The sequence below is a fragment of the Epinephelus moara genome, chromosome 4, assembly GCF_006386435.1.
Source record: "Epinephelus moara isolate mb chromosome 4, YSFRI_EMoa_1.0, whole genome shotgun sequence".
NCBI lineage: Eukaryota > Metazoa > Chordata > Actinopteri > Perciformes > Serranidae > Epinephelus > Epinephelus moara.
In genome coordinates, this window is record NC_065509.1 from 17,633,890 (window position 1) to 17,660,407 (window position 26,518).

The window sequence follows — 26,518 nt, forward strand, 5'->3', positions numbered from 1 at the left end:
GGGGTGCCTGTCCAAAATCCAACCCGCCCCCCCCCCCCCCCCCCCCACACACACACAGTAATAATGTGCCTGCAACTCTGCAGCTGATCTGCCGTAGCATAGCTCTCACACAGCGGTCTTACTTGCTGACATACATAGGCAAACACACACACATGCGCGCACAGACTCACCTGCTCATTTACATGTCAGAGATACACATAAACCACCGAGCTGCGTTTGAGTTCATCAGTGTGCTTTGTAACAAACACACACTTCAGTGCACATAGATATGGACAAACACACACAATGACACACACATGCAAAATTATTATCAGGCATCGCCCTCGGCATTTCCTCCCCTTCTCCATCTCCGCTAAATCCCACAACACGATATAATGGATTATGTTCTATCCCTATAAGCCCCGGTGTTGGTGCCGCTTCTCCTGAATATCCCTCTAATATTCACCTGCCTCCATTTTCCTCCAAGGCTTAATTTTTGAAGTTATTGCTGTTCTCTTGACCTTTCCATGTGGGCATGCAACACGAGGCGCCTAGACTGTACACTCAGACACGCACAACAGTGGCAGCTTAGCCTCAACTTTGGCCCCAGATGTTTTAGTTCATGCTCTGTCTCATGTACATGTGACATTTCACGGGCGCCGTCTGAGGCATGGCTGTGTTGACCTTATCTGGTGTGTGCAGTCAGAATTGAATTTTATTTTTTTAACTTGATGTCGAAGTATATAGTGTCCATGAACAGGATACTGAATTCACTGTAGTTGTTTTGAGCACCATCCTCTGCAAAACTTTAATGGGAACTACGCCCATTTTCAGAAATCATACATAATATACCTATGACCTCAGGCAGTCCAAAAATATTAGTAAACATGAGCAACTCTTTCCGAAATCCAAAATCAAGAGTGCTAAAGCTCTAAGTCGTGATTTTAAGTATGAAGTCTGGAACTGCTCCATTGACAGTGAATTGGTAAAGATGTTATAGAGCCTGTTTATATATGGTATTGACATTGTTTTGCTAATCCCATCACAAGTTGACAGCTGTGACACATCGTCCACTGTTACTTGCTAACATGCTTGATAGTGGATGTGTCAGTACAGCTGATATTGTTGTCAACACATCTAACACTTCTCCTTCCGTAGCCCAAATCAATGTTCGGTCACACAACACTTAAAACAACCATCACGTCCTGCACTGATGGCATAGTCCTTGTCGGGGTTGCATCAGGATGCATTTGCCTTTACAATACAAAAGATATCTCAAATCAAATCTGTCTCAGAGCACCTCTGCAAGTGGTTTGAGTGATTGGATCACAATGTGTCTTGTTGTTTACACATGTATTTAGCACTATTCACTTGTGAATAAAGCTCATTTGGATGTCAAGAAGAGAACAAACATTCTGTGGGTCCAAAAATCAGGCTGCCATTCATTGTCTATGGAGCAGCTCCAGACTCTTTACTTATGACATCGCAAGTTTTCGATTTACTTCTCTGGTGTCTAGCTTTGAATATCAATTGAACTTTCCTAGACTTAAGGTGGTGTTCACCCTTCAGAGTGAATAGTCTCATATGATGAGGACGGTGTCTTTATTAGCCATATTGCATGGACTATATTTGAAATATATGCTCACACTTACAAATTGTAGGGACTCCCATGTGGGTACAAAAAGCAGGTCCTCACAAGGTGTCAAGACTTGTTTTTAGTTTGTGGAATAGTTTGATATATAATGAGAAATACACTTATTTACTTTCTTTTTTGTAATTCCAATTAACAAAGTCATTAACAAAATGAGACGACAATCAAAAACAAAAACAAACAAACAGGCAGGAGGTCTAGCAAATACAGACAGATACTAATAGAGGAGAGGAAGCTATTCAGTTGCAGTGGTGAGCCAGTCATTAGTGCAACGTGTCACTTACAAGTGTACTATACCACATCATCAGTGTCTTTGCATGATCAAATTGTTCCCTGCAGACATGTATCTGCTGCAACTGGCCCATTGTTCATTAACCATATCATTTTTCCAATTTAATCTTCCCAACATCACTTCACAAGCAGTACTTTCCATCATTTGAACCATCCACATATTGAGTGTAGGAGTTTGAGGCTTCTTCCAACACCTTAGAATCATCTGAGCACAGCTTATAAGGCCAATTTTTAATATTCTAAATACAAATTTATTTAAATTTAGCACTACAGTTTTGTCACCAAGGAGACATAGTCTTGGCGTGTTGGGCAGCTCACGTTCTGACCATTTACCAGTATAATAAAACAATGTTTCTCCACAGGGGAGAAACCCCAGAACATTCCCATAATGCATGCATATACGTGCCACGTTCTTTTCTGCATTCCCAACATAGATCACCTTGAAATAGGCCCATAATATGAAGTCTCGTTGGAGTGTGATAATATATGTGAATTTTATATTGAATAAATTTACCTTTGGCGTCTCTGATATATTCCCTGGTGCTGAAAATAATCCTCTCCCATGTTTTTTCATCTAATTTACAACACAGATCTTTCTCCCATATCATCCTTGGATTACACTTATTTACTTTCATGAACAAGGAGAGTAGATCAAAATCACTGTCATGTCTGTACACTAAGTATGAAGCTACTGCCAGGACACAATTAGGTTAGCTTAGCATAAAGACTTGAAACGGGGAAACAACTAGTCTAGCCTTCCAGCACCTCTACATGAACACATCATACCTTGTTCGTATTTTACGTACAAAAAAAGTTGAAAAAACACAAGTTGTGATCATGTGCTGGACTATTTATTAGCCTATTTCTTGGCAACTTCTGATCAACATTGCCATTTTTACAGCCACACTGTTTTAGCTAAAAACCAACGTGGATAATATATGTGCAGTTGAAGAATTTCACCAAACCCCCAAATTCCCATGTCTTTGGAGCCCTCAAACATAGCTGTGGCCCTGTCAGGAAAAGTCTTTAGAAAATGAATGTAAAACAACGCAATGTTCTCTCAAGTGATGAAAACAGACAAGTGTGTGTGTGTGCACGTACTTGTATAAGCTACACAGTGAGGACCAAAGAACATATTTTAGCAACACAGTGAGGACATTTTTGCAAAGTGAGGACATTTGGGCTGGTCCTAACTTTTTCAGAGGCCTGTTTGAGGGTTAAGACTTTGTTTTAGGGTTCAGGGTAGAATTAGGTTTAGGTTAGGGTTAGGGTCAGGCGTTTAGTAGTTAAGGTTAGGTCAGGGGTTAGGGTTGGGGTTAGGGTTAGGAGCTAGGAATGCATTGTCAGTGAGGGTCCTCACAAAATTAGAAGTACAAGAATGTGTGTGTGTATGTAAGCTAATATTAGCAGTAGCATCTTATATAACAGTCATGACCAGCAGTTTTGTTGACAATATAATATTCTGAGGGTATAAAAACAGGCTCTTTCATCCACGTAAGATAATCTCTCAAATAAATGGTTTATGCATATGTATAATGATTTAATTTATTTAAGCATGTATACTGTTTGAAGATGGTAAAATGAAACTGACCCTGATTACCTTCTGTTAATGTTTAATATTTGTGTGCTGCCTTTAGGGTAAAATGCAATACAGAATTCCATTTCATGTTTCATTAGTTCTGCTATGATGTTCACACTATGGATCTTCATAATAGAAATTATGATGAAATACTTATTCCATTAGTTGCCAGGACACTTAGCATAATTGCATTGGCTTTGGAATGCCAAGGTAATGTTCAGATCTGAAATGCAACCCAATGCATGAGAAAAAAAAATCTCATAAAACCTTGGGATGTCTGGTTTGATGTGTTTCTATATTCTCCCCACTGCCCACTCTCTGCTATGCATGTCAATGAGGGGGAGATGTCATGAATGCGTCTGTGCTTCTCTCCAGGGTCCGACGAGACAGGAGGGGCCGGAGTGACAGGATCGCAGACTGTCAGAACTGGCAGGACATTAACTCGGAAAATGCCATGAATGAAATTGAGGCCATCGAAACGTCAGTTGAAGTGGTGGATGGCCGACAAAAGGTTCATCACTGCTGTTTGATTGTCACTGCCGTTCTGTGTAAAAGCCCACCTATTCCTTAATTTAAATCAAACCACAATGTAATTCAGTAATTAAATGATTAATGATAGGATTGAAATTTCCATAACAGAGCAACTGAATATGATTAGGATGTAGCCCAGAAAAGAAGGCATTTATGTAAGTGGACTTATCTGTGAACTGTGATGTTTTTATGTAAGCGTCCCAAATTCTGAGCTCCATAACAAAATTTGTCAATCACGAGCCATTTCCACAGCAGAAATATTTAGAACAGCCTTCCTCTGCAGACTTCCTGTAACGACTGGTTATAAACACATCCAGGCTCGCATGCAAAGGGTGCATGTGCCCATACACATGTCTGTACATTTATACATCACAAACATAAGAGGAAATTATCACACGATAAGCACTCACAGACACAGGCACACACACACACAAAGTCCTGATGGTTATCCAGTCACACCTGAGGAAGTTTGTTTCTTGTTGGCCTGTCAGCACAAAGTCTGGTTCGTGTCAGCTCACGACCAATTACATGACAGCAGACTGCACTTCCTTTTAGAACATGCGTGTTTCCTCCAGATGAAATAAAGTCTCATCCACCTTTTCTCACCTCACAGACAGTGAGCAGGCTTCAGATTGGCAACGCCAGTGTTTCCGTCATGTACAAGTGCTCGGCTGAAAACAAAGTCGGCAAAGATGAGCGGCTGATCTACTTCTATGTAACCAGTAAGTTGACTATGAAGAACACAGAACACAGAATAATTAAAGGGTCTGTTCCCCCTTGAATCCTCTCTAGTGTTATGTAGCCATGCAGATAATTGTGGTTTTATTTGCTGAGATTACCATCTCTGAGGTTCACCCTATTACAGTGGAGGTGACAGAGAATTAGTGTTCCTCCCAGCATTGGAAAATTACATTTAGAAAATTCAAGAGCCACATTACTCTCTACATGGATGGCTTATTAAAAATGCCCCTCTTGCACAAGCCCAGGAAGCACCATGGGATTTAAGTTAAAAAATGTTGATTTGTTTTCTTGTAATTTGGGTAAACCAACGCTTTAAAGGAATACTTCACCTCTCATTTATGTATCAATTTCTCACCCTGTGTTGTTTTTCTCACATGCCTCCACCGGAAATGAAAAATCCAAAACTGGAGAAAATTCTTGATGAGCTAAGGTCATAGGGGTCCATATTTAACAACAGCAAAGCTATATCCAAACAAACTGATTACAAACTCTCACACAACTTGTGCAGTATAGTCCAAGTCTCATTAATCTCAGTGCTTCCCAAACAGACAGTTCTTTCCAACAAGAAACTGAACTAAAAGTGAAACTTAGCTATGCACTCTTCATAGCCAGAGTCCATTGACAAAAACAGTAATTTTACCTTGCTGAACACAGGAGCTGCTGGTGTACCGCTGCCTCAGTCTGTTTGTTTGTTTGTGTTATTTTGCGACTTTGGTGAATCCACACTAACCCTTTAAAACACCAAAGTCATGCAATAACACAGATGAACATAATGACTGAGGCAGCGGTAGACCTGTAGCTCCTGTGTTTAGCGAGGTAAAATTACTGTTTTTGTCAATGGAGTCTGGCTTTGAAGAGAGCATAGATAAGTTTCACTTTTAGTTTGGTTCCCTATTGGAAAGGGCTGCCTGTTTGAGAAGTACTGAGCATATGACTGGATAAATGAGACTAAGATTATACTGCACAAGTTGTGTGAGACTTTGTGAACATTGTGTGTTGTGATATTGTAGCTTTGCTGTTGTAAAACATGGGCACCTATGACTTCAATTCATCAAGAATTTTCTCCAGTTTTTGGATTCTTTGTTCAATGGAGGCAAATACAATGTAATATGGGGTGAGTAAATGATATACAAATGATTGTTTTGGGGGTAAAGTATTCTCTAAAGGAATAATTTTCATTAATATTCAGTGCACAAGTTCAATCTTGCCTAACCTCCCAACCTGCCCTTCTCTTTATCTTCAAAGCCATCCCTGAGGGGTTCAGTGTGGATGTTGAGCCGTCGGAGAATCTTCTAAAGCAGGACAAAGTTTCCCTCAGCTGCAGCGCTGACAATTACACCTATGAGTATCTGCAGTGGTATCGCCTCAACCCCCAGGCCCTGCAGGGCAAGCAGGGCAAGCCCCAGGAGCTGGACTGCAGGAGCGTGCACCTCTACGCTGACAGCCTTGACGGCCAGCTTTCCTTTCAGGGGCCTTCCAACAGCTGGGTCCTGGACTTCACCATCCCCTCGGTACAGCTGGAGGATGAGGGTCATTATGTGTGTGAGGCTCAGAGCAGGCGGAATGGGGAGAAACAGTGCCTGTTCAGATACATCTCTGTAAAAGGTGAGAGATAAAAGAGATGAAAGCCCCAGATACAGACATACACACATTGCCCAGCATAAAGAGTAGTCACTCTCAACCATGGCTAATTATAGAGAAAGGCTCAACCTTTGGCAGCGGAAACACACTGGCAGCTGTTGCTGAGACGCTGGAGGCTTAAAAATACACACTCTCACAAAGCCCACACAGCCTGATACCCACATCCACATGTAATGGAGAGAGTACCTGGTGTTTGCGGAGCATCAATAGTGACAGAAAACAGTGCTGAGGCGCTGCAAGGCAAAAATACACAAACAAATTCCTGCTTCATTCATGCTGTGTGCTGTAACCCTGCATCAATGCCTGGAGGATAGATGTATATTTTAATAGAATTTTCTGACTTTTGCCCTTTTTCAATCTTGTGAGACCCTAAGGTAAAATTGCATGAACATTGACAGTTGTGTTCACATCAGTGCCGACAAGTGCTAGTGTTGATTTCCCTTTCCCTATCCTGCTCCCTTTCCGTAGCCCTGGAGGCGCCCCGCTACAAGCTCAGCCTCACCAACCAGACAGTGAATGTGACTGAGTCCCTGCGGATGGAGTGTGACGTGGAGGGCAGACCTGTGCCCCGCCTTTCCTGGTTCAAAGACAACCAGCCTCTCCACCAAATGTCAGGTGTGTGAGTACACCTACACAGGTGATGCACGCGTTTACACAACAGTGCAGCTGCTCACCCGCCTACCCTGGGCATACACACACTCTCACACACTAACACTTACTCATAAATTTTTCCCCTCTGGATCTTAATTTAGCAGGACTCATATCTCATTATTCTGTTCAGGTGAATACTCGATAAAATTGGCTTCTTTCTGGCTTCACATTAGATAACAGAGCAGAGACACCTACTTGCACAGAACTCTGTTGGAAAAATGTAATTAGATTCTTTATTACACCCAAAATTAGGGGCATATACTTGCCTACGGCACATCTATGTTGGAGAAAATGTGGAGGAACAAATGTAGACCGTTCCCTTGTATTTCGGCTTTGTCCTAAACTTGTACAGTTGTTGGGAAATGTTCATGACTATTATCAAAATTCGGTCATGTGAAGTACTGGACTTTGGTTATATGACAGGAAATACATTGTTAAGAGAAGACAGATATTGGTTGGCTGTTGGAAGTCTTGATGGTTGTTTGTAAAAAGGTCATTACATTGAGAAGGTCATTACATTGGTACAGAACCAATGACTGTGTATAAAGATGGACAGCATGTCTCCACTTCTTCTCACTGTTCAAAAATTAACCCAAAACATCCCGGATACGGCCGACATAAGTTGGAGCCAGAGTCTTCAGAAACTGGAACCAAGATATTGAGTTCCTGGCCTGCCTATACATCCGCCTGACACATTGATCCCGAGCACACTATAACATCAAATAACTAATTAAAACCAAACCTAACAGACAAATGAACACTTGAACAAACATCGGCATTATAAGAGCTGCCTAAAATGACAGAAACCATCTTAGGTATAGATTGGCCTATGTCCCATCCGCTAACAAAGAGGGGGCGGGGGTTATGACCTTTACTGCTGCCACCAGAGGGCATTTGAGATGTGTAGAACTACAACTCCCGAGTCCATCACGTGATGCCACTGGCCCCAAAAAGACTTTTCCCATTGACTCACATTGGGAAAGAGATGTCTGTAAATCAGTGGATACATTTTTTCTGAGCATCACAAACCCCTCGAAACAACTTTTCAATATCCATTGGTCCGATAAAGAGCTACACAAAAGAGCCGCACAATTAAATCATATTCAAGTTAGCAGAGCACTGAAATGGAAGCAGATGGCTCGGCCAACGGAAGTCTCAAGTGCACCTGAGAGACAGAGCGCATTAATGTCCGGTCCCAAACAAAGGGGAAAACAATTCATCATCATCATCCACTGACTTTGTATTATGTGAGCAAACAAGCAAACTACACAAAAACACCTAAAAGCTGCTTTGTATTAGGAGGATGCACTGCCAACATGCTAAAGAATCTATAACTAAGGTTTTACAAGCTGCCAAACTGAAAGACTGAGCTTTAAAGCAATAAGATGTGAAACACCAGCAGGAATATAGAGGAAAACTTTGGGATCCTAACACTCAGTATGCCAATGTGCCTAATTGTAGACAGAAAAACAGTAGAGATTGTATCATGTACAAGATAGGTAAGGAGAGGGGACACTGAGATAGATCACCAAGATTAAGATGTAACTTTTCCTCTCTGGTAGTCATAAGGCACTAAAATAATCCTTAGACAGGCTGACATCTAATGCTTTTAGCGAGCTACAGCTATTATGTTAGCGTTTCAGCCCTTAGTTGCCTTTTGTAGAGCTGCAAGTTCTTACCCCCGGTGGGTATGATGCATTAATGATCTGTCGCTATGGGCCCACTATTCAAGGGCTCTGGGCCCAATAATGCATAAGCAGCGCTGATCATCTGGGTAATTTTAAATGTGGCAATTGAATGTTTTTGGCTTCATGCGCCACTTAGCACCTTTCATAGAAATGAACAGGGCCCCGCCTCCAATGCTGTATCCAGGTCTCTTTATGCATCCTCGTAGCTGTCATGTCGTCCATCTTTATACGTATATACTAGTCTATAGGCAGAACTAACAACACAAGATAGATGTCTTGTCAATTTTTAAATTCCTCACAAACTAATTTGATAATTGATTAATCCGTTTGAGCAATTTCTTAAAGAAAAAGAGTCAAAGTTCTCTGATTCTGGCTTCTTAAATGTTAATATTTTTTGGTTTGTTACTTCTTTATGACAGTAAACTGACTCTTTTGAGGACATCATCTTGGGCTTTGGGAAACATTGACATTTTTCACCTTTTTCCTGACACTTTAGAGACCACACAACTAATCAGCTAATGGAGAAAATAACTGACGGATTGATCGACAGTGAAAACAGTTGTTAGTTGCAGCCCTAAAATAAGTATATACTCATAGGATGAGAGCTCAACAGGAGTGACGTCAAGAGAAATGGATGTTTACACATTCAACAGAATGAGAGAACGAATCGCTGAAAATGTCACAGGAATAAATAGGTTTTATGGGGGCAGGGCAATCTAGATGTTTTAATATTTTCTTTTTTATTTGTTTGGGTGTATGTAATCTATCTGTAATGGAAAACTTTTAAAAAAGTATTTAAAAAAGCAGAAACAATAAGCTTTGTTAATATTTACTCAGCGAGTGACAACATTTGGCAGATGTTGCTGTTTTTTTGTTGCACTTTGACGAATGGCAATCCAGCTATTAAAAGCCGACATGGGCGCACACACACAGATACACAACCACCCACCAGCCCACCCACACACTCATACTGTTGAACAAATGTGTCAAACAGAACCAACGACAAAAATACTTGTACGGATGTGTTTGCTGCTCATATGCACACCCACACGCGCACATAAAAGCCTGCAGGCCGATAGACATGGCTCATTAGCTTTCTCAGCGTGCATCTTTTCTTAACATCTGAAGGATATGTGGGGGTGGGAGGGAGGAGGCGGGGTGGTCAATACGGATCTGAGTGACAGCTGATGATCGGGGTTCACTCAGAGGGGCTGCTGGGACACCTCGCAGGGGGACGGGATTATAAATGAACGCTATGGATTGAAGTCCAGAGGTGTGACAGGAATTCAGGAAATGTTGTTGAAAAAGTTGCTGGATTTACGATGTGAGAGGTGCAGGAGTATTGAAGTGTGGCGTTGTGTGTGTGTGTGTGTGTGTGTGTGTGTCATTATTCAGGGATCCAGCTGCAGGACTCAAACCGCACACTGAGTATCCAAAGGGTTACAGAGGAGGACGCTGGGCTTTACACCTGCACCGCCTGCAACCAGCGTGGTTGTGTCCACTCCTCAGCCGCCGTACAGGTCATCGGTGAGACAGCCACACACACAAACACACACACACACACACACACACTCACAACACACACAAACACACACACACACACACACACACTCACAGGTACAGAAACAGACGGCTGCATACAATCACAAAGACACCTGAATCCACTCGCTCACATGCTCGCTGCTGACATGCTTCTCTGAGTGCACTCAGGCCTGAAATCACAGTTGCCCTTGAGCTCCCATCTCCACACACAAAATGTACATGTCTGGATTTTACACATTCACCTCACACTTTTCACTGCAGCTGTTGGTTTTTTTATGTGCTTTTGTTGAGTATAGCTCTCCACAGCAAAAAAAATCAAGGAGCATTGACTGCTGGGACATTTCATATTCAGAGTGAATAATTTAATGGGTTTGCTGGAAGTGTGCTCATGATGAATGGCTGAAATGATTAAGTGACTGCACAGCACATTGATGTAACCTAAAGATTTTCAATGTAAGGAGTTTGCGAGAAGGATCAATAGTCTGTAATATAGCACCCCCTACAGTTGGTGAAGAGTAGTGTCACCAAAGAAAGATCAAGGCCTGTGAGAGAACAGAGTGGTTTCAGACAAAACATTTCCATCTTAACGTCTCTTTCTTTCTTTGTGTCTGTCAAGGTTCAAGCGATAAGGCCAATGTGGAGATTGTAATCCTCATCGGGACCGGAGTCATCGCTGTTTTCTTCTGGGCCTTGCTCATCCTTATCTTCTGCAATGTGAAGCGGGTCAGAGGGCGCCACGTTTTCTTTTTTGTGTGTGTCCGTGTGTTTGTGAGAGAAACTGACGGTGAAACTTTAACCTCTGACTCACAACATGTCTGTTGCCGTTAGAGCGCAACCAGTTTGATCTTGGAGGACAGTCTGCAGTTTACACCGCAGACAGAATCAGACAATATCTGCTGGGAAGGACTCTAATTAGTCGTCGCGCGTCTATAATGAGGCTCAAATTGCTTTTTATTTTTCCTCACTTGGTCACTTATTAGATCGCCTCACACTGTCGCTCGACAGTGAGTTCACAGTGTGATGCTGTCATTAACAAATTAATTAAGAGACAGCTTGTTATGCAGAGATGGCTCCTTTTTCTCTCCTCTGTCTTACAGTGGCTCAGTAGCTCTTTTTGTCTTTTGCCTTGCTCAGTTGTGTGCAGAAAATCATTAGTGCCAGGTATAAGAAAAAGTAAATCAGAGAAGGATTTTTTTGTGCATTTCGAGAATAAAGTCAGAATGTTGTAAATTAAGTTTAAATTTGAACTTTTAGAGCAAACCAAACTACTAGCGTTAGCGCATATGGCTGCCTCTAAAAATGCCTTGTGTAGATGAACTAGTGAAACTGTACTTCAGAATTCGTTCCAGTAACAGGTAATTTATTTTTAAACAAGGTTTGGTGATAAGAATTAGGACTTTGAAGAGACTGTGCCAAAATTGAAGTGTCTGTTCAGAAGGAGATACTGCACAGACTTGCAAGTTGGCTGGTAATAGACAGATTCAAGGGTACTGATGGTTACATCTGCGTGCAATACAGAGAGGATATGTTGTAATACAAGACAATTTGATGGACCACAGGAGTTGACTTTATTTTCTACATTTCGACTTTATTCCTGAAATACAAAAAAAAGTCCTCCTGTGATTGACTTTTCCTCATGCCTGGTCCTATTACCGAAAGGTCACTTTTTTCTCAACATATCGACTTTATTGTCGAAACAAAACAAAACTAAAGTATCTTGTTCCTCTTGTTTATCCTCATGCCTGGCTCGAGGCAAGATCATAAAATGCGACCCCCCCTCCTACCAAAAAAAAAAAGAAAGAAAATAATGAGAACACTGAGAACTGGTGTAACCCTCTAATATTATCCTAATAGACGATCACATCACACCAGCTCCTCTCATCATCTTCAATGCTTTACAAGCAGCAGACAGGTTAATGAGCTGAGAGAAGAGTCCAAGCTGGCTGTCTAATAGAAAACCCATTTTCTCTGAGATGCAAAAATATACAGTACCCTAGAGATTAATATGCAGGATACCAAGTTTTAGCAGTGTGTTAACATCTATAATATTAATATAGATATACTGGACTGAATTTACAGTGTAGGAGAGACTGAAACTGAAGCTATTTTAGAAAATAATTAGTGCCACATCTAAAGACCTATTTACGCTGTAAGTGCCTCTTGACTGAATGTTTTTTAATTGCTTAAGTTAAAAGGTTGCATTCGTCATATGAGGTGCAAACGTGTGCGCCACAATGCCACTAATGTAAATACTATGAGAAAAGCAACCAGTCACTTCCATAAACCAAGGGCTCCCTTTAATAATCCTGCTGAGATGACAGATTGTAAAGAGGAAATGAAGAGTTCATTTGCAAAACAGATAAGAGCCGTTCTTAAAATGAATAAACCGGCAGTGTGATTGATATTCCTTTGAGTGCACAATAAAAAAAACATGGTGTATGAAAATTTAAAGACTTTCATACCAGTTTGACAGATGTTCCCTGACTTGCACGCACAAACACAAAAATATGACTTAGGAAAATAAATGAGAATGGAAATATATGTTTTTTTCAAATGAGTCCTTCAAATGGTGCTTGGAAGTTTGCTTTGAATAAAAATGGCTACTGTTTTATTAATAATCTCACTGTATGAAGTGAAATAGGTGTAAAACAGTTCTTAAAGCTGAGGTAGGCAAGAATCTGTAAATATATAACATAATATACACAGCATATGCACACATTTCATACCATAAGCCAGTGTTTCCCATACATTGATTTATTTAATCCTATTTCATTGTGTAGTTGCCCATAGCTCATTCACTTAGCCCTCCCTTACCCTGTTCTCTCTTCCCACGGTCCTACCGCCTCACTCCCCGCCACTGTGTGCTGCTTCCTCTGGAGGAGAGCCAGCAGCAGCACAGAAGACAGACCTTCGTTCCATAGCTGTAGCAGCCCGAATTCAGCCAGTGCAGTCCAGGTTTAACCTGTGTAACAGCAGCAACAGAAAGTTTACTGATCTGGCAGCAAATTGGGGCTTTCTTGTTTGCACTGGCTTTGATTTGTGTTGCTACATGCTAACTGGAGGTTCATCTCTGGATCTGCTCCCCACTCTCCTGCTGGTGAGGTGGTCTGCAGCAGCAATCAAGTCTCTAGCTACATTACAGAACTTAAAGCCACAGCCGTGAGCCTTTAGCTCCAGTTAGTAGAAGGCTAAACTATTAGCAACATTTTCTGTCCATCTCTGAAACTCTTTGTGTTTAATTTTGTTTATTATCAGACACTTTTTTTTTACTCTCTTCTTGATAAGTCCATCTCCCTTGTTTGGGTTGCAGGGTAGGCAGTTGTTGCCAATGCTGAAATAGCAACTTTCCCTACAGGATTCTCCGCTTTGGAATCAGGCTTTCACAAAGGGACGTGTTCCCAAACAGCCAACAGGCACTCCCTGTCTCTGAAATGAACTGTGTTGGCCAGAGTCTCCCGTCGACCCTAGATATTCTAAAGCCAGAAAACAGAGCCAAGAGGAGGTGCAGAAGTCTGGTGTTCTCAGGCCACTTGAATTTGAATATGCTCGAAGTTTATTATGGGATTTTTGCCAAAATCAAACTGCCTACTTCAGTTTTAATTGTTTCGAAAAGCCACATAGAGTCATTTACAGTACCATGAGATCAAGTTGTGTATGAAGATTAATATAGTTAATGAATGCATCTGCTGTGGATAAAATGGCTGCCATCAAAAACTGGAGGCTATAGCTTTAATGCACATATTCCTGCTGCTAATGGCTACAGGTGTCTAACTACACATCATTAGACCTATACTGCCTGTACCAGCAGTTGGCCCTGAAAGCCATCCAATAGGAAAATGGTTGCTTTTACTGTAATATGCTTTCTGATTGTCAAAATTTTGTATAGAAAGTCAGCCTTCGCTCCAGCTTGATCAAATTCAGATTTTGACTCATCTAATGTGATAGCAGCTTTTATCATCCTGAGCGTGATAGAAGCCTGTCTCTTTAGCTGAGGAGAAAACATCACAGCCGACAGGATCACATGTTCAGTACACACTATAGTCGATGTTTGACGTGAGCTCTTTGTCTCTCTGAACCTCAGGTTAACCCGGCAGACATAAAGACGGGCTATCTGTCAATCATCATGGACCCGGGGGAGGTGCCTCTGGATGAGCAGTGTGAATACCTGCCCTACGACTCCTCGCAGTGGGAGATCTCCAGAGACAGACTCCGACTTGGTGAGCAGTCGGGAAGGGTGGGAGAAAAGGATGTATGTATGTTGGTACAAACAAGTGAATGGGAGCGAGGGGAGGGGGTGAGGGGGGGGGGGGTTGTGAGGAAGGAAATATGCAGGCAGAGATGGAAGCGAATAGATGGATGAAACTGAATTAGTTTTCCATTTCCAGAATCCTTAATGGCATGAGTTTGGATCGCAGCCAGCCGGGCAAAGAGCTGCCAAGTAAAGTGCTAATGTTAAATATGTGCTCATTCCCAGCACAGCTTCTTAAAAACGCCCTGAGGAAAAGCATCTGTTCCACGACAGATCCCAACTTATGGGAACATGTTGTTTCCAAATGCTGCAATTGAGATTCTTATTCCTCTGCCCCCCCCCCCCCTTGTCTATATGGATGCCAGATGCATTTACATTTTGCAACTGCTCCCGACCGTGACTGTTTGTGTATCCCAATGAGACTCAAAACCAAGCCTGCATAGATCAATGAGCATGAATATTTTGTGTTTTTCTGTTCTTTCTCCTGACATAGGAAAGGTTTTAGGCCACGGTGCCTTTGGAAAAGTAATTGAAGCATCAATCTATGGCATCAACAAGAGCAACAGTTTGGACACAGTGGCTGTCAAGATGTTGAAGGGTGAGATTTGTCTTTGTGTTTCATTGTTGTAGGAAGTTTTCTAAGAAGCCAAGTGATGAATGATGTATGTAACATATGACCTAGTTATTTAACAACACATAAACAAACAATGAGATTGTTAAATAATGTTCCACTTTGTGTGTGTGTGTGTGTGTGTGTGTGTGTGTGTGTCTTTCAGACGGAGCCACAGCCAGTGAGCACAAGGCCTTGATGTCGGAGTTAAAGATACTGATCCACATTGGTAACCATCTGAATGTGGTGAACCTGTTAGGAGCCTGCACCAAACCAAATGGTGAGATTTACATGTGTTACATCTCATATGTGTGTGTGTAATACACACATATGAGAAAATATCAAATATTCATGTCATAATTAGTGGTTTTAGAGATTAAAGGGTACCATCTGTATTTTTCAACCTGGTCCCATTTTTCCATGCTTTTGTGTCAAAGTGATGAATGGGAATAACATCTTTTTAAAATTGGTCCAGTATTGTGCACGACTGCTGCAGCTGCCAGCAGTGAATCAGGCTGCAATGTGACCACACTGGGCATGTTTGCACCGTCAATGTTCATTGACTAAAAGTGCTTGTTTTTGCCACTGACAGGCTCAGATTATTATTTTAGGTGTCTGACAACATTATAGAAAGGATCCCTAGACATAGACATTTTTGCTGGAGAGTAAGATCCTTTTTGATTAGCCAGAGCCAGCCCTGAAATCGCTATCGCCAAACCAACCAGACTCCATGTAAATGAACAGCAATTTTATCATCGTAAAACACACTTCATTCAATGTTGATAGAAACAAAATACAACTCACAAAATCTGGCTCGTCTTTTCACTGTTCCAACAATCACCAAGTCTTGTTTGGTTGAAATAAACCCATAATCCACCCAGTTAGATGTGAAAATATTCTGGCTCTGTACAAACTAAAATTACTGGTTTTTTTACATGGAGTCTGGTGGGTTTGGTGATGGTGATTTCAGGGCTGGTTCTGGTTCAACAAAAAGTATCTTACTCTTTAACAGTAAAGGTCTATTTCTGTATGGATACAGTCAGTAAGTTGGTAGACACTTAAAATAACAATCTGAACCTGTCAGTGGCAAAAACAAGCACTTCTAATGGACGTAAATAGGACAGTGAGAACATGCCTAATTTTTTAAATAATTTTTTCTGTCGAAGCCACAGAGAGCCACTATAGAGCCGCAGGCCGCCTACCCCTGCCCTAGCGGTTACATTACAGCCTGTTTAGCTGCTGTCAGCTGCAGTGCTTTGCTCAGTACTTGGCCAACTTCAAAAACTGTTGTTTCCACTAGTCACTTAGACACAAAACATGGTGAATAGGATTCAGATTGAAATATACCAAACTTGTGTGTTCATGAGCTTTAAGTTGTAATGTGGTTACAACCTAATACCATATAACAAATTACATGCAAGGTGAAATTGACATGCATTATGTGAATTAATGAAAAGTTTTCTTACCATCAACCAAACATCTACTTTTGTCCACCATATTTCTGCAAATATGACGTCAAAGACAGCAAGTTTTCACAGACTTTCCAACTTGAGGCTGCGTTCTTGTGAATCTTTCCAGTCAGGACCTCATTTTCCCAATCATTCCGACACCACATGAAAGCCCTCAAAACTCTTTTTTGTGGGTGTTTACATGATGTTGTCTCCCCCCTGCAGCTTCCACACAACATTTTTTAGAAAAAAGTCAAACAGCTGCCTCTCTTTTTCTTTGACACCCTGATTTTATGTCCATACATCAGTTTGACCCGTGAGCACGTTTTTGAGGGGCACACATCTGAAAATGTTTAACCCTGTTTACCCTAACAAAGGAAATGCTTACAGAAGGCCACCTCTCACTATTTTGAAGATGTGAAAAAACGAGCTCCTTAACAAGAGGCAGAGGTCATTTTAATGTGTTTTATCAAGTGAAGAAACATTTCAGGGTGTGTTGAAATATTTGTAGCTTTATTCTTACAGTCACTGTGAAGCTGAGTGTTGTATTGTCTTTGTCATCAGGTCCATTGATGGTGATAGTGGAATACTGCAAGTATGGGAATCTGTCCAACTTCCTACGAGCCAAGAGAGAGTTTTTCCTCCCGTACAGGGTACCCAAAACACTGCAGACACTGAAGCACTGTTTACTGTTTTATGTTTGTTTGTCCTGCTGCAGAGAGAATCGTCTTTGCTTCAGTCGAGCCAATATTTCTTTCTTTGCTCTGTTGTCTTTATTCAACACTAGTTTTTTCTTCCCACAAAACTATGTATTGATTTTGGTGATGACGCACTGACTTGTTCCCACACTCAGGATCGCTCTCCTAAAACTCAGAGCCAGGTGAGACGGATGATTGAGGCGGGTCAAATGGACCAAAGAGCTCGCCACCCACCTTCTCCTCCCTCCTCCACTCTCACCGGTCCTCAGAGTCCATCAACCAACGCGCCCAGTGAGAATCCTGCTGTGGAGAAATGTGAGTCTGTTTAATTCACAAGAGCATGTTACATAACTCATTGTATCTTTACAGTTCTTCTTCTTTTTTCTGTCTGTGGCTGACCTTCTTTTCATCTTCTCTCTCCAGTGGAGGACTTGTGGAAAACTCCCCTGACAATAGAAGACCTCATTTGCTACAGTTTCCAGGTGGCTCGTGGGATGGAGTTCCTGGCCTCCAGAAAGGTTAATTATCATGACTTGTCATCAGAGGTTGTAGCCTGGATCATTCAGCTTTCCAGTCCTTTGTGCTTGTTAATTAACCATGTGACCATGAACTAGGGCTGTGCCATGATCCCATACTGCTTATTACTGATAAGCAGGATTTGAATATGTAGCGTGTTTACACAGGAAAAGAGACAACATTAAATATATTCCAAAATGTCAGGTTGCATAATAGATCCAATTACTTTGTTTGCATGTGCTGTTAATGAACACTATTCTCCCACAATGCAGTGCACTAAGGAAACTGAGAAATACTCACAGCTGCATAAAAAAAAAAAAAAGGAGTTAGGCACCTTTGGAAAAACATGTTGCTTCCTCTTTAACATGTAATTGGCAACGATATTAAATCAAATAAAATCTGACCAAATGATAAATTCAGGTCAATTTGAATTTCAAATTTAATTGTACTAAAAATGTAATTAATTAAAAGTTACATTATACAAAAATTATTAGATAAAAAAAACGCAAATTATATTCAGAATTTATGATTTAAATCATTTATTTATTTGAATAATTAATTGATTTAAAAATTTAAAATAATAAAAAAATAAAAAATAAATAAATAAAGTTATACATAAAATTCAGAATTTAAAAATTATTAATCAAATAAAAAAAATAAAAAATGAAACAAACATTACCTTTTTAATTATTATTATTTATTTTTTTTTTAAGATATTTTTGGGGGCATTTTTTAGCCTTTATTTGATAGGACAGACAAGTGTTAAAGGGGGGAGAGAGAGGGAGTAACATGCAGCAAAGGGCCACAGGCTGGAGTTGAACCCGGGCCGCTGCGGCAACAGCCTTGTACGTGGGGCGCCTGCTCTACCACTAAGCCACCAACACCCCCATTACCTTTTTGATTTGATTCTATTAAATCTGACATTTAGCACAGACTCTTTGGGTAATCTGTTGATGCCAGTCTGCATTATTCATTTAATGTGGTGATTATTTAATGTACAATTAATGAACTGTCAAACAAATGTCAATCTTGATTTTTCTTTCACACAGACAGCTGAGATTTTTTTTTATGTACACCAGCACCGATCCAAGTATTGACGAGATGTGCAAACTGTCATCTGTGCTGTTACTGGATTTGTTGATGAGCTGATTTAATTCACATTAACAGCCACAGCCCATCTCATGTGTGAATCCACTGGTAATCGGGTGAATAATGAAGTTTAAATGGGGACAAGAAAAGCGGATGTAATTTATAATGAATATAAACAATGTGACCAGACTAAGCGGACTCACAGTTGTGACCTGGTAGGCACGTTTACTCGACAGCTATGTGAATGATGTTGGGTCTCCTGTAGTGATTCCACAGAGCTCAGCCTGGCTGAGACATATTCCAGTCCTGCTGACAAACTGGCACAGAGATACACACAGGCACACACACACACACACACAGATTTTAAGGCAACAGATTATTAAAATAAACAAGTGAATGTTTGGTTATTCCAAATCGTATCTGTAATTCACTCATCAGAGAAAACAGGTTGGAATCAATGCATGCAAAACTTCCCGTGAACATACAGACACACAAACATGCACACGCACCTGCCCTGCAGAGTTATGATGTATGTGCTGTCGTGTGTGTATCCACAGTGTATCCACAGAGACCTGGCAGCCCGCAACATTCTCCTGTCAGAAAACAACATCGTGAAGATCTGTGACTTCGGCCTGGCCAGAGACATATACAAAGACCCCGACTATGTCAGGAAAGGCAATGTACGGCATCCTCACAGGCTCATTATCCATCTCCATTCACCTTGAGGGAACACTTAACTCCTTCTTTCTCTGTTTTTTAATCACCCACTTAATGGTTACATTTAAAGGTGGGTGTATTTTGTGTTTATGTGACTGTCGGGTAACGCTTGTCTGGTGTTTCAATGCTTCATCAGGCTCGTCTGCCTTTAAAGTGGATGGCTCCAGAGAGCATCTTTGACAAAGTGTACACCAGCCAGAGTGACGTGTGGTCCTTTGGAGTTCTCCTCTGGGAAATCTTCTCACTGGGTAAAAACACCCATTTCATCATTTGTATAGAAAAATCAAATGGTTTCAATACAGTCTCCTCCACAAGTGTGTGGTGCTTACGAGAGCCTATCAATCTCAGCTCCTGCCAGGAGCAATCAGGAATTTATTCTTCATTAACTTTTAGAGGCAGAATAAATCTTAATCACTGTTATCCAAACACACAATAAGCTGTTTTTTTCTGTCTCTGACATGTTAATTAATGTTTCATCCTCCTCTTGTCCGCCCTCAGGTGCGTCTCCATACCCGGGAGTGCAGATTGACGAAGACTTTTGCAAGCGGTTGAAAGATGGCGTGAGGATGAGGGCACCTGAGACTGCCTCCCCTGAAATGTAAGCGTGGGCTGTGATTTATTGTTTCTCTCATCGTTGGCTGTCAAATTAGATTTGTAGTCCTTTAATTGCTTGAGCCAATCTTAAGGGCGAACAAGATTCTGCTGATAAATGTCGTACCTTTGACTGGCCTGTATATTAAAGAGAGGATATAGTAGTATACGCAGCTGTGAGTCAGGGTTGGAGACCTCAGTGTTGTCAGTGTTGTGATGGTGCCGCCCTCTGCTGGTAGATACGGCATCATGCTGACCTGCTGGCAGGGTGAACCTAAAGAAAGACCAACTTTCCCTGCTCTGGTGCAGATCCTGGGAGACCTGCTGCAGGACAACAGCCTGCCTGTAAGTTCAGTGAAACTTTACTCGTAGTTATTTTTTTAGTTTTGTAAAGAGTTTACTAATTTTTTTCACTCCTTCAGGACGGGAAGGACTACATTCCTCTGAACCACTCACAGAGCTCAGAGGATGATGGCTTCTCGCAGGCCTCATCACGCCCCCCATCTGAGGAGGAACTGAGACTGGCCTGCAACACTCTACCCACCAGGTCCTAATATATATCCTGTCATCCTTAAAAACGAGTCTTACCATGAGCAATGTGCCTCTAATCGAACACACCCTTTTCTGGCAGTTAAAACAGTTATGGTTATTTTACATGTGATTTTGTGTTGTTGTCTGAGCTCCTCTCACTGGTTGGATGGTGAACATGATGTCATGTGCTTCTACGCACCAATCAGGGTTCGGCAACATTGCTCATGTTGCCAGGTTACTGTCAATCACATCACATCAGATCAAATCGCACCCACACAGTCCTGATGAAGAAGATCAGCTCAGAGTTATTATGCATGCTTATTTAGTCATAAATAATTCATTTTACAGAGTGCTGTTAAATATTTGACAGCAAGTTCTCGGGGGCTGCAACAGCCACAGGAAAGCTGGACCTGTTTACTTTATTAAAAACACAGTGAATCTTTAATGGTGACAAAAACCTGGACATGCAGGCATAAACACTAATCAAGTGTTCAGCTTTTTTCTTCTAGTGTTCCCAAGTGTTATTATATTGGGTGAACCACGCCTAGTGTAGCCAAAAGGCTCTGTATTTTGAACCAACACATTCTCACTCCGACCTCGTCACATATCGCCATTTGGTCATGGACTTTCCACGTCCACATACAACGTGCAAGGTACCCTGGGTGCGATGGTTCTGGGACAACGTGTCAAGTTCTGCCCGTTACATGCATTGTCTTCTTTCAAAATACACTTCCGTTTTCACAGGAAATTAACGGTTACATACAGTCTCTTTCAAAATACACGCACTACGTCAGTTTAACACCGCAAATCGACGTTTTTTTCCCTTCAACAACTAATATACGTGGTTAGGTTTAGACAACAAAAGAACAGGATTTGGCTTTAGAAACTTACAGAATACAAACTCTGCTCTCTCGGGTGAAAGTCCGTGTTTGTTTGACCCATCCGTCCCAGTCGGACTTTCACCACCTTAACTTTCTTCCTTGTCCAGCTGCGTCTATCATGCCGCCTTTTTTCGTTGGTTTCTGACACCGCAAGTCACTGCCCAAGCGCCAGATTTCGACGTCTTCGGAGTGAGACCGTGCTCTCTGAACCAAGAGGGCAAACTCTTTATTACCTCCCACATGGTCAACACCTGCCCATTACAACACCATTCCTTTCATTCGTACCTTTCATAATAAAAGCCTTAGAAGTACACTGTGCATCACTGCTTACCAGAGGGAACTTGAATTAACCTGGAGCATTTCGCTGAGAGGCAAATAGCTTACACTAGCATCGACCACAGTTTCCACACTTACTTCAGTTGTTCCACTGTCCACCATTTCTGTCACTAGGGGATAGTAACTGCACTTACACTCATACTCTTTGGTACCAATAGCTAGTGATGAAACAAAAAGCACTGTTCTCTCCCTGTCTTGGTTGCACAATGGTTGACACGCTCCCCTCTGTACCATAAAACAAGCCTTCATTTTCATGGAGGATCGTACCCTGTGGCAGACAGAATTGCATAGTGAAAGCGAGGCGTAAAGGGAACCAATCTAAACGCTGATGGCGTCATGATTCTATAGCCATTACACTGTGCAATCGACATTTACTTCCCAATGATAATTTAAAGCAAAAACACTTATAGTCTATTTCCTCTTTAATTCAGGTTCTTGACCCTGGAAACAGCATCTCATCATAAAGTCCAAATGCACCTTATAAGACTGTCTTCTCATAACTCATGTCTCGCAGTCTTACTCCCATTGTTTTCCCTCCCATTGCTTCACAGTTTAGAATTTATGGAAAACATGATTTGAAAAGTAACCGTCTGATTTTACAAGCCATTATAGAAACATGTAGGTCTGTAAAGCTTTTTTCTCACATTGTGTTAATGATGTGAAAGACATTGTACATCTGTCAGGACGTTTAGCTTGCGGGAAAGAGACGGGTAATTTGAAATTTAAATTAACTGACTGTTCTTATTAAACGAGAGGTCACACACATTCAGACAAGATGTTTTATGTGGTGGGAAAAACAGTATTATTACGGAGATGCATCATCACGTCTGTGTTTTCAGATGATGTTCGCCTTGTCTTGAGTCCTAAAGAGTCTCACAGATAATCAAATCAGAGCGCTGACTGAGAAAGTCACGCAGCTGACAACCTATTTATAACAAAAACATCTGAAAATAAAGGGAATGCAACATATTTTACTGTTTCTTGTTTGTCTTATCATGTTTTGATGTGATTATCCTGTCGACACCTCTTGACCAGGTATTATAACTGCGTGCCCTTTGCCGGCTGTGTGTTTGTGGGACCCTCCAAAGTATGCCAGCCCAGAGTGAAGACATTTGAAGAACTGCCCCTGGGGATGCACCCACAGAAAGCTCCTCAAGTAAGCTCTTTATCTTCTTATCAACTGTTGACAACGTGAACAGACTGGTGACATTTGGTGCACGACTTTTGATTTCGGGAACCTTTTCCTCAGGTAATGACCAAAAATAGTTGCAGACAAAGCAACCGAAGACATTTGATTCACATGATGTCCAACTGTGTCTCTCCCCAGGATAACCAGACAGACAGCGGGATGGTCCTGGCCTCCGAGGAATTAGAGCGGATTGAACACAAGCACAGGGGCACCATCTCAAAAAGGTTAATCATACAAAAGCTTGGATCCATATAACTGTCTGAAAGTGACGCACAACGGATGTGCAGTAGTCACACCACAGAGTCAATATGAGAAAACAGCCATTCTCTCCTGCATGGCAGCAAAATCCACTCACAGCTTTATATAAAGCGAAACTACAGTAGACTTGCGAAGGAGCTAAGCATCAGCAGTAGGTGTAAGCAACAGTCTGACTCATTTGAACCCAGGCCGCATTTTCATCAAAGCTTTGCGAATTAGTGCTCAACAGTGTTCGAGAGAGCGGCAAAAAGTTCTTTTGCTAAAATTAAAGAATGAGACACTCAGCAAATCACGCCCACGTACAGCAAAGATGGAGGAGGAACCTTTAAGAGCTGCTCTGAAGTGATTACATGATTAATCACATGTATACTCAAAGCAGGAAAAGACGGAAGGGTTTTACCAACCTCTGCCCCCATTGTTCAAAATACCACAGGGGAAAAATAGCAACACATTAACCTCTTCCACTCCATAGGCCCATTTGTGTTTTTGTATAGGAGGGACAGGGGATCTCTAGAGGGCGGTAGCAGGTCAGCTGGATATGCCACAAGGAAAGTTTATACATTAACTTAAAGCTGGGAACCTGAAGATGAGTTCGGCTCTGTGTGTCAACTTCTTCAAGTCATAAATCTGTGATAAAAATTGTGTTTTGTTTGGGCGCCTATTTGAACTTTGGAAGTCTATAGTGCATAGAGGCTTAGAACATGATGATGGAAGTGTATGCTCAGTTGCGATGTTACACATAGACACATAAAGACAGTCAAGTTTATTTTTTAAAAGCCTCAATGACTTCCTGTATCTGGGCACTGTAGTTTGATGTCAAACATTACTAAATCAGGAGTGGGTATTATGGCACCAGACCAGTGTATGTAAACTATAATATACATGTTCATAGAGGTGAAGGAACATGTCACACAGTGCAACAGTGAGGCTCTCTGCTGTGTTTTTAATAGTCTCTGAACAACAATGGAGCTTTATGTAACAGAGAAATAAGCTGACACAGAAAAAAGTTGTTAGTAGGATGAGTTCATTGCTGGTTTTGGTCTTTTCATGAGGTCTGTTGACTCATAAGAAACATACAAAAGTCCAAATTTCCACTTTTAGCAGTTAAAGGTTTTGGTTTTCAGCTAACTTCCCTTAACCTGAGAAAGTCGCTAGAAGAAATTGTTGGCATTGTGCATTTCTGAAAACCACTGATACTAGTCCATACCCATGCGTAGCTTTGTCACCTTCTACCTATGCCAATCCTTAATGCCTATGTGCGGTTTCACATAGATTGACCACGTCAGTGAGTAGGAAAACGTGGGACAGACAGAATGACTGACTGACAGAATGACACACTGACAGTTTCCGTGATTATGTACAGCATACCATACCATGACTTAGTCATACCAAAAATTAGAAAGAAAAACAAAACATTCAGCCACAGGGGGAGCCACAGCGATCGGTCGCATTTTAGCCATTTTTAAGCATTTTTCTGTTGTTATAGCGCCACCCAGTTGCCAATTAGACGTAAATTTCTCCAGTCACCTTGAGGCGTCCTGTTCTACATATCTACCAAGTTTAGTAAAAATCGANTCATATCTCTACGACATACGGGGCATGAGATATGCCCATTCAAAGTTTGCCATTTCAGTCGGTTGCTGTGGCCCCTTCCTTTGGCCAATTGATGTAATATTGCTTCATTCGCATCCTCCCATGACCCTCTACCACTGTGCCAAATTTCACATGGATTGACCAAGTCAGTGAGGAGAAAAACATGGAACGGAGACACAGACACACACAGACACACAGACACACACACACAGTTTCCGTCATTATATAGTAAGATGTTACATTTGTACGTTTCTTACATACATCAGCATTTGTAAATTGACATAGTTCTAGCAGTGTTTGTTGGAACAACATCAGGGTATTTTAAGCCCCAACATACAAACCATAAACAAGTGTGTTTTGTGCCTAAACCTAACCACATGTCAACCACAGCGTTGTCACAACATAAGATTGAGAATTGAAACATAAAGAAAAGTAGTTTCAACATATTTGCTACATATTCACGGTTTGTAGAAACATACAATGCCAATATTTACTCTGGCAACCAGAATATCTGCACACATCTGTAGAGTTTCTATCCTGATTTCTTATTTCTGAACAGCCAACTGTGCCTCTGTGTGCCTCCGTTGTCAGTACTTGACAGTAATGCTGTTTTTTGGTTCTGTCCCCAGTCGTATGGACAGCAGCAGCAGCACAGAGCCTCTGACGGCCTCCCATGGTTCCCTGAGTCGAAGCAGCGGCGTCAGCACCTCCATGCACCGTCCAAACTTCTTCAGCCAGCTTTCAGGTCAGACCTTCTACAACAACGAATATGGACACCTGTCTGAGGAGGGCTTCTGCGACTTCTTCTCCTCACCTGACGCCTCCTGCCTCGCCTCCTCCAATGTGTAATCTTACCAAAGATGCAGCTCGAGAGAACAGAGAGTTAAAGGAGCAGCTTGGCTCAGGTCAATGGAGGCTTTAATAACATCTCAGTAGTGACATATAACGTATATTGGTCATTTATTAATGAAGATAAATTTATAGATCCTAATGACCAGAGCTTGCCTCTACTCATCTCCTCTTCTCTCTGCGGCTGCTGCCTCAACAGACTGAGCTATATGTGCCTGAAGTTCCTCTAACCAGCCACTGGGTGGCAGCATTATGACAAAAACAAACCCTAAGTATTTTCTATTCACACATTTATATTTTTTATCTTTTATATACAGAGTATTCTTCCTTCACTTGTACAAATTATGCCTCATATGGGAAGAAATAAAGAATTTTATCTTCTTCTTGCTCTCCTCTCTGTGATTAATCCAAAGTTAAAGCTGTCATTATTCCGCTGAAGTACCATCTTTTAGGGGCACATTTGCATTTGTCATGCTCTGATGCTAATTACAGGTCCACAAGCGAGCCAGAGCCACAAGCTCTGTGATGATCCACATAACAGACCAATCAACAAAATGAGGGAATATTTGTGGATCTGTGCCACTTAGTGGAGGTGGCAGTGCTTCGATACGCGACACCATGAACAAGGAATAAGTGACGGAGGTAAACAGAGGGATGTAGGGTGAATAA

At 41.5% G+C, this 26,518-nt stretch overlaps 1 protein-coding gene across 1 annotated transcript in view; it reads left to right on the forward strand.

Annotated features, from left to right (window-relative positions):
* Positions 1–26,232, forward strand: part of flt4 (fms related receptor tyrosine kinase 4) — a 63,648-nt gene extending 37,416 nt beyond the window's left edge. Inside the window, exons 11-30 of the mRNA XM_050042187.1 lie at positions 3,876–4,011; positions 4,645–4,753; positions 6,018–6,377; positions 6,882–7,028; positions 10,148–10,279; positions 10,911–11,017; positions 14,376–14,511; positions 15,037–15,141; positions 15,320–15,433; positions 17,166–17,254; positions 17,455–17,614; positions 17,723–17,817; positions 19,462–19,584; positions 19,758–19,869; positions 20,120–20,219; positions 20,452–20,557; positions 20,635–20,759; positions 22,996–23,116; positions 23,288–23,373; positions 25,630–26,232. Of these exons, the coding sequence (XP_049898144.1) occupies positions 3,876–4,011; positions 4,645–4,753; positions 6,018–6,377; positions 6,882–7,028; positions 10,148–10,279; positions 10,911–11,017; positions 14,376–14,511; positions 15,037–15,141; positions 15,320–15,433; positions 17,166–17,254; positions 17,455–17,614; positions 17,723–17,817; positions 19,462–19,584; positions 19,758–19,869; positions 20,120–20,219; positions 20,452–20,557; positions 20,635–20,759; positions 22,996–23,116; positions 23,288–23,373; positions 25,630–25,849 (2,683 nt within the window). The 3' untranslated portion in view covers positions 25,850–26,232. The remainder of the gene's footprint in view (positions 1–3,875; positions 4,012–4,644; positions 4,754–6,017; positions 6,378–6,881; positions 7,029–10,147; positions 10,280–10,910; positions 11,018–14,375; positions 14,512–15,036; positions 15,142–15,319; positions 15,434–17,165; positions 17,255–17,454; positions 17,615–17,722; positions 17,818–19,461; positions 19,585–19,757; positions 19,870–20,119; positions 20,220–20,451; positions 20,558–20,634; positions 20,760–22,995; positions 23,117–23,287; positions 23,374–25,629) is intronic.
* The last annotated feature ends 286 nt before the right edge of the window (positions 26,233–26,518 follow it).